This window comes from Ambystoma mexicanum, chromosome 9 (assembly GCF_040938575.1).
Source record: "Ambystoma mexicanum isolate Mex_15411 chromosome 9, UKY_AmexF1_1, whole genome shotgun sequence".
NCBI classification, from domain to species: Eukaryota; Metazoa; Chordata; class Amphibia; order Caudata; family Ambystomatidae; genus Ambystoma; species Ambystoma mexicanum.
Genome location: NC_090931.1, coordinates 1,278,528,288 through 1,278,542,922, shown reverse-complemented (window position 1 = coordinate 1,278,542,922; position 14,635 = coordinate 1,278,528,288). Strand labels below are relative to the sequence as shown.

The 14,635-nt window shown below is 44.8% G+C and overlaps 1 protein-coding gene across 1 annotated transcript in view; it reads right to left on the bottom strand.

Annotated features, from left to right (window-relative positions):
* The window catches only part of CFAP221 (cilia and flagella associated protein 221), a 988,124-nt gene that overhangs the window by 580,532 nt on the left and 392,957 nt on the right, over window positions 1-14,635 (bottom strand). Inside the window, exons 9-10 of the mRNA XM_069616611.1 lie at window positions 4,133-4,265; window positions 3,935-4,046 (exon numbers count right to left, since the gene is read on the bottom strand). Of these exons, the coding sequence (XP_069472712.1) occupies window positions 3,935-4,046; window positions 4,133-4,265 (245 nt within the window). The remainder of the gene's footprint in view (window positions 1-3,934; window positions 4,047-4,132; window positions 4,266-14,635) is intronic.

Below are 14,635 nucleotides of genomic sequence, written 5' to 3'. Positions count from 1 at the left end.
GTCCCCGTCCTCACTTTAAGCACCTTCTCTGTCATGGACTGAAAGGAAGCGCAGTCTTCCGTCTTGTGCTCGATTCCCAGACACAATAGGCAAATGCAGTGTGGATCCATGACGGACATTTTGGACCCACAATCCACACACTTGTTAAAGCTGGTCTTTGGAGTCGAAATTTAAAAAAAAATGTCATTGACATCAATGAACGGATCCGAAGCGAACTGTGCAGCGGAAAAACAAAACTGAAGTAACAGGCGCAGTGTGTGCTATATTTGTTTGTTTGTTTTATTCACTTATAATGCGCACCAGACCCGAAGGTAACCGGGCGCAGCAGTACAGGATATGTGAGGCTTAAGTTACAAGGTTGCGGATTACAAGCAAAGCAAAGTTATACAGACGGACAATACAGATTGCATGCAGGCAAAATATATACAGGCCATAGAAGGTCAATTACAGGAAGACAGAATATATACAGGCACTGGTAGGGCATTGAATCTCTGCCCAGAAGGGGAACATGTACACATGGGCAGCAAATAGTTGGGTATATAACAAATCTACACTAGGCGGTCACAGCAGTTAGGTAAGCGCTAGTAAGCTAGTCATCGGCAACCTTCAGTAGATTGATATAATTGGATCTGAATTTCAGAAAGGGCTGCTCCTCACGTAGGGGGGTGAGGTAGTGAGTTCCATAATTGGGCCCCTCGGACCTGGAAGCTGCCTCCCCCAGCCTCATTCAGCCTGAATCTAGGTATGAGGAGGCGGTTGGCATTGGAAGTTCTTGCTGGCCGTGTGGAGCTTCTCTTATGGAATTTGTCTGTGAGATAGCTCGGAGCAGCATTGTTCAGAGCTTTGTGAACAAGGAAGGCAACTTTTAAATGTATTTTGTTTTGGGTGGACAGCCAGTTATTCTGGTGCCTGAACTTGGAAATATGCGATCTTTTGGAAATGCCAAGAGCTGCTCGCAAGGCATTATTTTGTAAGATTTGGATTCTGTGGATGATAGATTTGTTAGCACCAATGTAAAGGGCATTGCAATAGTCGAGCCTAGATAGGATCAGGGCTCTAGCTAAGATAATACAGTTATCTGATAGAAAGTGTTTGCCTGCTCTAAGGAGCTTACAAGTTTAAGCTGTGGCGGATGCCATAGACTTCACCTGTTTATCGAAGGAAAGGGTGGAGTCCAGGTAAAAGCCAAGTGCCTCCACCTCCATGGACACCTTGATGATATTACCATCAATCACAAAAGAGATGTAGTCTTGGCCTAGCTTTTTGATGTTAGAGTGAGTCCCCAGGATGGTAAGCTCTGTTTTATCTTTCAGCCATAGACCGTGGGTTGCCATCCATGCCTGAATGATGATATACACCCTATTCACCAAGGCCAAATCCTTGTTGTAGTCCCCGGAAAGTGGGAGGAGAATCTTGGTATCATCTGCATAGTTAGTGTAGGTGATACCAAGAAGATCCAGATCATCAAAAAGGGGCTTGGTAAATATGTTGTATAGGGTGGGGGATACGCAAGAGCCCTGAGGGACTCCGCACAGGATGGGGATCAGGCCAGCCACTCCTGAAGGGGAGAACACCCTCATGGTCCTGTCGCTGAGAAAGGACTCAATCCAGGTTATGGCCTCTTTAGAGAAATGTGCGGCTGAGTCTAGATGGCTGCAGAGGACCCCTTGGTCCACCAGGTCAAATGCAGCCGAAAGATCCAGCAGCAAGAGAAGAGCCATTTTACCTTTATCTTATAATTCATCTATTTGTGCCTTCAAGTCATGAGGGCGGTCTCAGTGCCGTGTTGGGGTCGGAATCCTGATGGGCGTTCACCTAAGAGCTTATGTTGGTCCATGAATTTTTGAATTTAGTTATAAGCTATCTTGTCCAGGATTTTAAGCAGAAAAGGGACTGTCGTGATGGGATGTTAGTTATTTGGTATAAGTGGGTCTAGGGTTTGCTTTTTGAGCAGCGTCAGTACCCAAAATTGTTTCAAATTGGTCGGCACAGTGCCAGACGCAAATGAAGCGTTGAAAAGTTTCAATATGAATGGAGAAAGATCTCTGGCCGCATCTTTTATAAGCTGGGCAGGGCAGAGGTCGCCCTGGCAGTTGGAAAGCTTGAGAGATAGGATGACTTTCGCCACCTCAAGGATAGAGGTTTATAGAAACTTGAATCGTGCAGCTGGGTCCTGTTCTTTTGAAGGGGGGTCTTTGTTCAGGTTATTGGTCTTGGCTGGTTGAATGAGAGAGGGTTTTTTCTTGGCTATTTTCATTTGGAGCAGGGTTATTTTATTAGAAAGGGCTTGTTGAATATCAGACCAAGTTTCATCTTTGGAGCATGTGTCCGGAATGGGATAGGTGACTCTAGTTCCTTGAGGATGGTGAAAAGTTCCCTCATACTCGAGTTAGCATTAGATATACGCTTGTTGTATGACTTTCGCTTGGCCAGGTGGATTTCCTTCTTATATTGGGCAGAGATTTCCGTTCGTTTTTGTGGTTTTCTGAGGGGGTTATCCTCCAAGCTGTTTCGCATCCCCTCTTAAATCGTCGTAGATCCTTGAGTTTGGAGTTGAACCATTTATTTAAATGGGCTTTGGGTTTACTTGGTCTAAGTTTTAGAGGGGCGATATTGTCGAGGGTGGTTAACATGATTTTGTTGTACTCATCGATGAGTGTTTCAGGGTCTAATTGGTCCGCTAGTCGGTCAAGAGTGGGAAGGATCACAGGAATCACTGTATCCTCGGTGATATTCTTTTTATTTCTTGTTGGACATGGCGGGGCCATGGTGGGTGCTGGCAAGAGTGGTCTAGAGGTGGATAGTTTGAAGAACAAGAAAATGTGGTCTGTCCAAGGTTGTGGATCAAGGGATTTGATGTTGCCGGTGCAGTTGTAATCTGCTAGCCAATCGAGGATTCTCCCTTCAATGTGAGTGGGTTCGAGAGTTTTATTGAGTTATCCCTAGCTCAGAAAAAATGTTGCCAATGGTGGTGGCATTTTTGTCTAAAGGGTCATTGTAGCCTAAATTAGTCACCTAGGACAAGTAATTGTGAAGCGATTGAGATTATTAGAAATTAGATTGTATATATCCTCTTCGAATGTCCCCATGGGACCGGGTGGTTGTAGATAAGGTGAATAGTCAAAGTCTGAGAGTTAATTAGAGGAAGTTTGATGGTGAGCGCTTCACATGAATCGTTAACTGTGGTTGGCATAGTTCTCATGCCTAGGCTAGTCTTAGCGATGATAGCAATGTTGCTGCCACGCATATTAGTTCTGTCCTGTCTCAGTAATGTATAGCCATTCGGGATTGCTAGGGACAATAGGGGTCCTGCTGCCACAACGTTATGCTCGAGAGCGGATGGAGGCCATAGAGTGGCATCGAGTCAACGACACATAACACACTCTACTGAGAGAAAAATTATTTGAAAGCAGCAGACGCTGGAAGGAGATATCAAAGATGTGGAATACGTGGAGGGGCACAATCCATTTGAAAGAAGCTTTTAAAAGCAAAATTCAGAAACTCTCTATCCATCCTACACATCTGCACTAGCTTTTACAAAGTGGTAGATACTACAAGAAAGCTTTCGCCATAAGGCCCTTCTTTTTGCATTATATGGCCGCTTGTTGACAATCTGGTTCCTAACTTACTACAGCAAGAGTTACGGCTGAGAGATGACGCTTTGTCTAACCACACACACACACAATGGGGGATGGCTCATCTACTCACGGCTGATATAAGGCAATTTGAAAACCCAGGGAGGTCTGTCATGGACTGAATTCCACCAATTATTTAAGATAGTACATTTTGCAGATGTGCTTACAGGTATGATAAACATTGTGTATTGTATGATAATGTGCGTGCTGAAATAAAATAAAATAAAAAAAGCATGCATTTGAGTCAATGTTTCTTCTATCAATTTAGGACCACATTTATTTTTTGTCGCATTATTTACCTTCTCGTAAATCTTTAGCCTTTAGCTTGCCCGGTTGCTGATTTAAAACAGTAGCCACAGCATATGGGGTTGATAAATTTACTGGAAATAGCAGGTTTTGGTATTCAATCTCCTGCGATATAACAAAGAAAATAAATTTTCAAAATCATGACTAATCTGTGCCATAGCACAAAATGTTGTATTAAAAGCGTGTTTTACCTTCACTTTCGTAGCAGAGGCACGCTGTAATTTTTGCAGATGTCTTTTTTTCCGAGATGCACTCAGCAAGGACTTTTCTGAAACCGTGCTTGCCTTGCTCAAACGAATGGGCTCCTTAGCAAATTCTTCTTTCCTGCAATAAGATGGGAGTAATTCAGCAAAATGAATGGAACTGAGAGATCATTATCTTCAGGTAATGTAACTGGCGAGCAAACAAATATATGTTCTTCTTCGGCACTGATGCCAAAGAAATTATTCACTTTTGGTTCTCATTTAAAGTTCTTTCTATTGCAGTTCATCAACAACAACGGAGAGCACTTCATTAAATACATACACCAGGATGACAAATGAGAGAAATACATACATTGCTCAAATAAATCTGATTGGGGAGAAGCAAGATTAATGGTATTACCCAAATTGACCTTTTACAATTGACCTTTTGTCCTAATTGATCTAATTATAATGGTCCTAATAGACCTTCTGCACAATTGACCTTTATATTATTTTATATATGTTTTGGGTTGGTTTTGGATTATAAATAATATAAGGGGATTTGGTGGGGGGTTTGTGGATTGGGTGGGGGTTTTGGGGGATTCCCCCCACATATATGTCCTAATTGACCTTTTAAATTAGGTCAGTTCTCTCAAGGTCGATTCTCCCAAGGTCAATTAGTATACATTGAGATTGTTTGGGGCATTTATGCTGCCAAGTATCTTTCTGCTCGTTACACCAAATCAAATTCCTCATCCAAGCTTCGTTAGTGGGTACCATTCCACGTTTTGGCAAGGAGTTTTTTTGCCAAGAGACATGTCTGCCCCACAAAGTTGGCGTCTCCCTTTTTGAGTTCTTGCGGGCAGCCAAGAAGACATATTTCCAGGTTCAATTACACAGTTTCTTCCAGTACTCCTTGGAGCTTGCTTGTCACTGCTCCCCAAAACTCCTGTATGGGGGGTCACTTCCAGGCCATGTGTAGAAAATCAGATGTACTGTTCAGCATTTGGGACATTCACTGCCTGTGTGGGTCATACACAGCCGTTTGCTTTGGGGTTCGGCAATAATGATGTAGGTACTTACTTATGTGGGTATCTCCCCAAGACTACGCGCACATGTCTCATCGCATGCGATCATTGTTTTTGTGCTAGATGCTGCCCCAGTGAACCTTCTTATCGCTGCCTCACAGTCAGCGACTGCTTTTTAATACTTAATGCTAGATTGTAGAGCCCCAAAACTACGTGTTTTTGGCCAGTTGAACGCAGTAGAGAATTAACAATCGGGCTATCTGGAGGTAGGGTGGGAAAGGAATCAATCGTATCCTTGAATGAAGCCTGAAGACTCCTGTAGAAGAGTGCATGAAGTGAAATCTCCTACAAGTTGCTTCAAATGTTCGTAGGTAACAAAATTACCATCAGAGAACACGTCTTCCAGCTTTATAAGGCCCAATGTATCTAACCCTCTCCGGAAGGTCACATCAAAGGTAACCATATTCCTCTGATCTAATTAACAAACACTTGAGAGGAAATGCAAGGCCCAATTGCGGTATAATTATGTCATTTTTTACATGCTCAAACTGCAGTGTCCACAGTATCTATGTTGCAGAAAAGCCGTCAGTTTTTTCAAAAATTTCAGTCTGCAGAGATTTTAGGTATCTGGAGAGAGAGGGAGAGGGAGAGGGAGAGGGAGAGGGAGAGGGAGAGAGGGAGAGAGAGAGAGAGAGAGAGGGGGAGAGAGAGAGAGAGAACCGATTTTTGATATACAACATTAAATCATCAGCATATAATGACGTGAGGGTATGGACCCCATAGAAATTTCAATCCCCATTTCTGGATCCCTTGTGCAAGGCCCAAGCTAGGGGCTTCATGGCTACTGCAAAGAGCCATTAAGCCCCTAGAAATAGTGGACATCCTGGACGGGTGCTTGATGGTATACCATCTGATCTGATAGAACACGGGCAACAGGGTTTTTATAAAATCGGTTTCCCATGTTTAAAACATTCTTGCTCCACACCCACCTTCTGAAGTGTCAAGAATAGCTAATCCCATTACATATCAAACGCCTTTTGCATGTCCAGAAGGACAGATGTTCTGTTAATGCAACTTATAATGCACTCATAGGCCCATAGGCATCTTGGCGCTCGAAACACGCAGAAGGCAAGCAAACAATTTGACCTAGCAAAGTAACGTTTTTAACAACTGTGTAAATTCCAGATGATTCTGGATACGTCTCAAGGCAGGCGGCAGCCCATTCAACAACTTAGCAGCTGATATGGAGAAAGCTCGGCTTCCCACTCTTGCAAGACGAAACCTGGGCACTGCAACCAAACACGCCTCTCCAGAACGAAAAGCCAGGTTTGGAATATACGGTACAAACTAGTCACAGAGATAGTGTGTCCCCTGCTGATAATAGGCCTGGTGAACAAGGCATAGAGCCTTATACTGCAGTCGCCTATGCACCGGGTACCAATGAAGGGACCGCAAAACTGGAGAGATGTGAATTTCATGTAGTCGATTGGTCGCTATCCGGGCAGCTAGATTCTGCAACACCTGTAATCGATAAGCCCAATAGGCTGAGCCAGAAACAAGGCATTGCAGTAATCCAATCTGCTATGGACCAATGAAGCCACAACAACGGGATGCAGATAACTAGGCAAAAATGGTAAAGGTTTACGCAATAGCTTCAAATGTAAGTGCCCAGTCTATGCCGCTGCTTGCGAAGAACCTGCAGAGGTTATGTTGAGTTGCCCTGCCCGGGACAAAGTTGGATTGGTCTGGTAGAACTCGATCTGGGAGTAAAGGTAGGAGTCTGCGAGCCAGCAAGTATGCCAGGATTTTATTACCTATGTCCAACATTGATACAGATCCCTATGAACCGCAGGATGTTGTATTTTTGCATTGTTTCATCAAAAGAATAATATTGGCCTCCCGAGGTGTAGGTGCAAGTTGCCCCTGCAAATGTTGATACAGGTAGATCAATTTGAGGGCAAAGGTGTTCACAAAGTGGCCAGAACCCCACACTCTGTAACTGGGTGCCCTAATCATTCTCTATGGCAGTCACCTAATCATAACTTTGTTAAGTCGTCCAGACACTTTTAAATGCTCCTGGCTCAATAGTGCTTAGAGATGTGTATAGATCAGATTAGAAGTCCCTAAAACATACATTAATCCTGTCTGGGTCTGTAGTTAAGTTACCATCGGTCTGTCTCAAACTAGTTATCCGAGTGCATCCATGCTCTTATTTCAAGATTTGCAGGAAAATCCTACCCAGTCTCTATGATTTGTCATATTTACTGGCTTTACATACACCAAAAAGAAACTTCGTTTCACAGTGGGCCACTTCCTGAAAGTTGTCTTTTTGGGAGGAGATCTCACTAGCTATCATAGTCAAATGGTTCCATGCAGGCTAACTCCTTACGAATGGACGTCAAAATCCCCCCTTCCTTATAAATACAAATTCCCCTTATGAAAAATCTAATGGTTTCCAACACCATGCAAAGGTCAGAAACTGATCTTCCGTTAGTATAAAAAATTGAGATATTTCATTCATCAGGAATAAGTGAAGTCTTGGTCCCCGACAGAATCCCCCTTAAACCTCCAAGGGTAACACAAAGCTCTTCAGCATCCCAGGTCTTTGACCATCATGATTGGTGAGGGGTCAGTCATGGTTCATGGGTGCATGCAGCCACCTGTAATGGTTTTGAGCAATGAAGGTGATAAAAGCCAGTAACCTATTCTTGAGAATGAATCATGGCCTGGAGAATAGAACGTATTCTGCTTATCATCGGAGTGCAAGTCCCTCCACACATCCTTCAAGCTAAAAAAGGACATTAGTTCCATAACTTTATGCACTACCCTCGTGAGGCCTTGCTGACCTTTGGACAATTTGTCCAGGTCTATATTAAAAACCGTGTTGATGTCCCCGCTAATAAAGACATTTGAATCAAGGTATGGTAAGCATATATTCCAGATCTGCTGGAAAAAGTCAGGATTGTAAACATTTGAGGCATATATGTTAACTATTGTCAGAGTTGGCCACGTAATGAGCCACGCGTTTGTACATACCGACCATTCGTGACACAGGTGTGAGAGATCATGATAAAGGGGACACTTATGAACTAGTGTTAGTATCCCTCTGGCTTTGTTGTTTAAGAGGTGTGCCACATTTTCAAACCCCATTCTTTGGCCACTTTGCTATGCTGCTCAGTGGGTTTCTTGTAACAGTAGAACGCTTAGGGTGTGTCGGCTAGCGTAAACAAGCACCTTCCTTGCCTTCAACATGTTAAGTTCTAAATATTCCAAGATAAGCATCTCAACTCAGCTATCACCACTAGAGAGCAATAATCGATCTACCCTCTCACCCACCCAACTAAAGTCAGAATTCATATAGTATAAACAGCCTCCCAGCGCAAGTATGTCTGGTACTGCTAACTGTGACATAAATAATTCCCCCAGAGCGCACCGCGATCCTCACTGTTCACCCCAACCAACAGTGGTACCGTCCCCTCCCAGAAACCCTCCCCCATCAGTAGTGGTGCTTCTGTGCAAGTAGGAGGGCTATAAGGAGTCTCCAGAACTATTTCCCCTGGAAGTAGAACCATCAGAAGCAAGTTAACACAGGGATGGGAGACTGTCTCACTGTGTACATAAACTGTGGAATATATATCCTCAGATCCCCAAGTCGGAAATCGCTCCCCTTATAACTCTAAACTGTATGGTCACATGGGGGTGTAGCGGCCGCTCTGGATCTGCTGATCAATAAAGTGTTATGCATCCGCAGGAGTTGTGTGAAAAAGCGTGCCTTGTTTAGGTGGATTATCATCAACTTGGCGGAAAACATTTGTTACTGAGCATTATGTTTCCTCAGATTCACCTTAACTTCAGAGACTGTTTTCCGTGCCACTTGGACAGCCAGGACGAAATCAGGGAAATTAACAAGGGGGGTCCTGGGAATCCCTCTGCCAGACATTAGTCCTGGTTTTGAGAGACTTACCCAGAGTCTTTAACTCACCATCTTTCACAGAGAAGAAATATACCAAACATATCAGTCTTTGTCCTGCCCTGGGGCAGTCCAGCACCGAAATGCTAGGCAATTCTCCAATGAACAAGAGTACCAACAGAATCCCCAGACAGGCGTTTTAGTCTCGTTGGACCTCATCAGTAGGGTGGAGCTGTGCCTCTCTAAGAATGATATGATAGTTTATTTATATAGCGCCTATACACAATGTGTTTCAAAGAGCTTGAAGGCAAGGGAGGGAACAAGGGAAAATAGAATTACATTCTTACAGGCCATGAACATTAAGGATGTTAAATTAACTATCGTTCTCAGCCCGACGACATTTCAGATAGTGCAAGAGCTAGGACATAGATAAGGAAGGGAGGGAGAGAGTGGGATGGAAATGGAAACAGACAGGCGACTAACATACTCGGCCTGACAACATTTCTGGAAGAGCTGGAGAAAAACAAAAGGTAAGGGAGAGGGGTGCAGAAAGGGAGGGGAGGAACAAAACTAGCGACTATCGTACTAGGCCTGACAACATTTTAGATAGTGCTGGAGGGAGGGTGGCTGGGGGAACAGTAAGGGGATGGGGTAACGACAAACGAGGTTGCTATCATACTATGTCCAGGGACAATTCTGATAGAGTAAGTGCATAGAAGAAAGTAAGGGGAGGAGGGGAGGAGATAGGAAAAGGGAGAGGGGAGGAGAGAACAGAGAGTAAGCAGTCAAAAAGAGTGGAGCAGCAAGAGAGGAGAGCAAATACAATTGCAGAAGTCAGTAGTAACACATAATGTTGCAAGCCAGGATACAAGATGAAGATGGGAACAGCATGATTCAGGGCCACCACGAGTACAAGATGCAAAGGAAGTCCAGCATGAGAGTTCAGAAAGGGTGACGCACCGTCAATCGATGAAGTCCGTAAAAGTAAAATCCAGCATTGGCCACAAGACAGGGATGGTGAAACCAGAATGCATCAGGACAGACTCCTGGGTGCAGGAAGGGGGGGGGCACAAGGGAACAACACAGGGGGACCAGAGAGAGTGTGGATGGCCTGTGGGGACAGAGGGTGTAAAGACGTGTTGGTGCATGCTTACCTGCTGTCTTAGCAGGGGGTCGGACCCTGGATCCTCCTGGCCCAAACAGGTCCAAACAGGAATTGCCCTTTTCTTTGACTGCCCTTCGCTTTGGACGCCTGGGCGAGAGACGCCCTTGATCTAAGAGTTAAGAGCAGGAAGGAAGAGGCAGGGCTAAAAAGGTGGGTGGTGCTTAGGCCAGGTGACCTAGATCCACTTACACCAATATTGAACAAGGGGTCCACATCTGGATTCCCCTAGTAATTTAGGGTGAGACCCAAAGTTACTTAAATATGCAAATTAACAAGGGTGGGTTCTGGGAGTATTTAGCTCACTGTCTTTCACAGAGAAGAAATATCCCAAACATATCAGTCTTTGTCCTGCCCTGGGACAGTCCAGCACCGAAATGCTAGGCAATTCTCTTCTGAACAAGAGTACCAACAGCAACCCCAGACACATGTTTCGGTCTAGTTGGACCTCATCAGTAGGGTGGAGCTGTGCCTCTCTAAGAATAGTGAGCAAGGGGTCCACGTCTGGATTCCCCTAGTAACTTAGGGTGAGCCCCAAAGTTACTTAAATATGCAAATTCACAAGGGGGGTCCTGGGAGTCCCTCTGCCAAATAATAGTCCTGGGTTTGAGAGACTTACCCAGGGAACAGCCGGATTTCAGCACTTCCATATTTAATTTCCTTCAGCTCTCTTGCCACTTTCACTACAAGATCTCAATCCCGGTAGTTAATTATTCTTGCTATCATCGGTCTCAGAGGTTTTCCCGGCACTGGTCTGGGGCCTATGGATCTATAAGCCCTCTCCACAAAGAAATGGTGTGAAAAAACTAGGTTGCCGAAGATGTTGGGTAGTATCTTTTCAAGAAACAGTTCCATCAAGCCTTGGACAGCTGTTTCTGAAATACCATGTATTCGGATGTTGTTGCGCGGTGATCTGGACTCTAAATCTTTGTTTTTTGCTTTCACTGAGGCTAGTTCTTTCTTCAGTGTGGCTATATACGTCTCATGGTTATCAACACTGGTTTCTGTCTCCATTATTCTGCATTCTGCCTCACCAAGCCGCCCACACAGTTGTTCCGCCATGTGCTGCAAGGTTTCAAGCCTGTTTGAAAGCGGTCAATTTGTGCTTCATAGTTGTAATAGCCTTTTTCAGATCTTTGAACATCTCCATTATGGCGGGGGGGGTCTCGTTCCGGTTGTTCTGGTAGGTGTTGTACTCTTTCTCCCTCCTCTGGTTGTCAGGCTGCTTCCCTTAGCATTACTGCCCAATCATGGAATTTTGCAGCAAAGCTCTCCAACTTAGATCGCTTTCTAGTTGTACTGACGCACAGCAATTTGCCCCTTGAGCTGAGGCCAGCTGTACGTTTGGTGCCGTAGCAGCACACCAGTAACTTATTTTGTGGGCCCTTCTAGTAGCAGTATTTTGCTCCCTCGCAGCACAGACTGATGGGTTCAGCTGTAGGGTCATCTCAGTCCACCTTCCAACAGCCTTGTGCGATGGACCACTCAGGTCAAAGATCTTATCTCTTCCAGGGCTCAGACGCAAGCCAGCCAGACTCACCAGTTGAGACAGCCACCACCATCTCCAGGGGCATGGGTGACTATGCAGTGACCTACCGCCGGAGGGAAAGTAGGCAGTGGCCCCTCCTTCCGCTGTCCATCCGTCCACAGCTCAGGCCCTGGGTTCACACTGGGACAGTCCTCCAAGCCGCTCCTTCTCAGCAGTCCACTGCCTTCCCCCACAGCTGGTGTTCCAGCTACATCGCAATCCAACACTTGAAACACTTGTGAATAGGCGTGTTACAAATGCCATATCATATCATATCCCTCACGGGGTCACTGCTTCAGAGCTCTGGGAGCAGCCATGCTGCAAGTGTTCCCCTCTAGTACTTGGCTGTGCAATTTGTGCCCTTCCTTACGCCAAGGTGTCGGCCCAACGATCCTCTGCCTACGCCAGTGCCCTCCATAGCCGAGCCTCATCGCCCCTGCTTCCACACATCTCCACAATGCTGGGGGGGCACTGATGTGTTCACTGTACCCTCAACGATACCCTCCAATTCACAGCAGCAACTTCTGTGTGTCAATGCAGGATCTTATCAAGGATTATCAAGGCTTGAGCGGAGCTCCTTGTACAAGCGGACATGTTGGTTGTGGCTCACTAGTGCCCTCACCTCAGAATAATTTCACCTGTGGACATGTGCGCAACCTACAGATGTATAGCCGACACAAAGTTGACCTTTAACAATGGGGAATAACATAAATGACCATGCAAGGGAAAACAAACCAACTCAATTCGGTCAGCCCCACTAGAGTCGCAGTATTTATTTATGTGCATTTTTAAAGTGCTCACACAGCCCGGGGGCATTGAGGCGCTGTTACAGGAATATGTCTTAGTTGCGTATTTATAACGCTGAACACCCAGAGGTTTCTAAGCGCGGACCCGGGGATCAAACCTGTGTTACTTCGTGTCATCTTGTTTCCAAGGCACGCACGTTGCCGCTGAGCTATCCTCCCGGGCAGTAGTTACACAATTGCAAACCCTGTGCAACAGAAGTATTATTAATGTAAAAACAGCTTTCCATACTGGAGGAGTTTCTGAATACAAATACACATGCTCAGAACAGTGGGACCCAGTTTAAAGCAGGCAATGACAGCAGGGTCTCCGGGGGAATGGAACAATCCCTCACATATTCATGGCCTTTCTGAAATCTAGATGGCCTAAGCCTTAATGCAACTTCAGGCCAGGCCCATTCTAATCCATGTGACCGCCAACACATGGCCCAATCACAGAACAACACAAACCCAAATACACAGGTGGCATCCATTTCCTTAAGCAACACACCACAAGAAGGAGAGACCATACTGTAAAAAAAGTGAGTTCACTCTGGTTTTTGGGGGGCAGGCAGGAAAGAGAGAGGGATGGAGAGAGATGGAGAGAAAGAGCGAGAGAGAGAGAGAGAGAAAATCAGGAGGAAAGAGTTGGAGGAAGAATGTTGAAGAGGATGGAGGAAGAGTGGGTACCGCTTGGAGGAAGAGATTTGAGGAGGTTGGAGGAAGATTGGGTATCATCTGGAGGGAGAGAGATTGGGAAGGTTGGAGGAGCAGAATCGTCAGTTATCATGGAGACAAGGCAGGAGAAGGAGAGGTCATAGCTGGGACAAAGTTGAAGCCCTAATATGGAGAAAAGTCCTATCTTTGCCTCAGGGATGTCCTATTCTGACTTTTCAGGCATGAATTAAGTCTAATTTTCTTACGTGCTCGTGCTCTTTGCAGTCTATTGCCACTGTTCAGGAAAGTACTAGATCCTCCACATCATACTCTGTTTTGTGAGTTACATAAGGAATTGATCAGAAATAGCTGTAAAGCTTTATAGACATGGAAAGAACAGCTTATATGTACTCTCGCCATACAGAATTGCTCAGTGGAGGAGCTAATTGCAAATCCAAATAAGATCAAAAAGAAAGTGTTCGAGGATGAATGGACAGAGAAGTGAAGTTTGGCTATGAACTATCATCTGTTTCATCATTTTAAATATGAAGTTAAATCTTGCAATGTCCGTCCAGCCTATCTGCAATGACATTTCTCAAAATCCCATAGAGAATCTATGCTGAGATTCAAATTGAATTTACCGCCAACTGGAGAGGTTTTGGGTGCAAGAGTAAATCAGCTATGACTTCAAAGGATTAGTAGATTTTGTGGTTTGACAGTTGAAACAATAAAGCATTTGGTAATCGATTACTATATCTTGCAACCCCTTCGTTTGGACTTCTTTGCTAAGTTTGTTTGGTATTAATAGTTTTTGTGTACTGATCTTTTTGGGTTTAGGATTTTAAACAGTCAAGATTCCAATATGGATTTAGCATTTATGACATTTTTACAGAAGGGTTTAGAGTAAACGTTTACTGTTTTTGTTGTCTAAAAGGCTTACTTATATACATTAAATACAACTATAAAATAAATAAAGTAATTACCATCTGTGGAGGAGCAGATAGAAAAGCTAGTGTGGGAGACACAGCTGCCATACCTTTGTAGGCAGGGGAAGAACAGGTGCCCGTTCTTGAGACAGAGATTGGGGAGGTTCTGGCAGACAAGATCAATCCAATATAGAGTAGGCAGGAGGAGGTACAAGGTTGTGCTATTTCACCTGGGGCAAGGGAGATTACTATAGGTGTGGTCAGAAAGGGTGTGTCCAAGGGATCAGGACCGTAGAACAGGGAGGTGGTCAGCAGACAGAGGGCACTCTTGGGAGAGTAAATCAGTGCTGAAGAGAGTCACTCAGTGCATCGACCACTGGAAGAGACCTTCAAACTTGCCAGCCCAGAACATGGTGGCTGTGGATGGCAGGGACCGCAGTCTATGCCAAAGATAAGGGTCATCGATTAGAAATTCGAGTTGCACCAGATAAGCCCACTTCCTGGAGACGGGGAAAAATA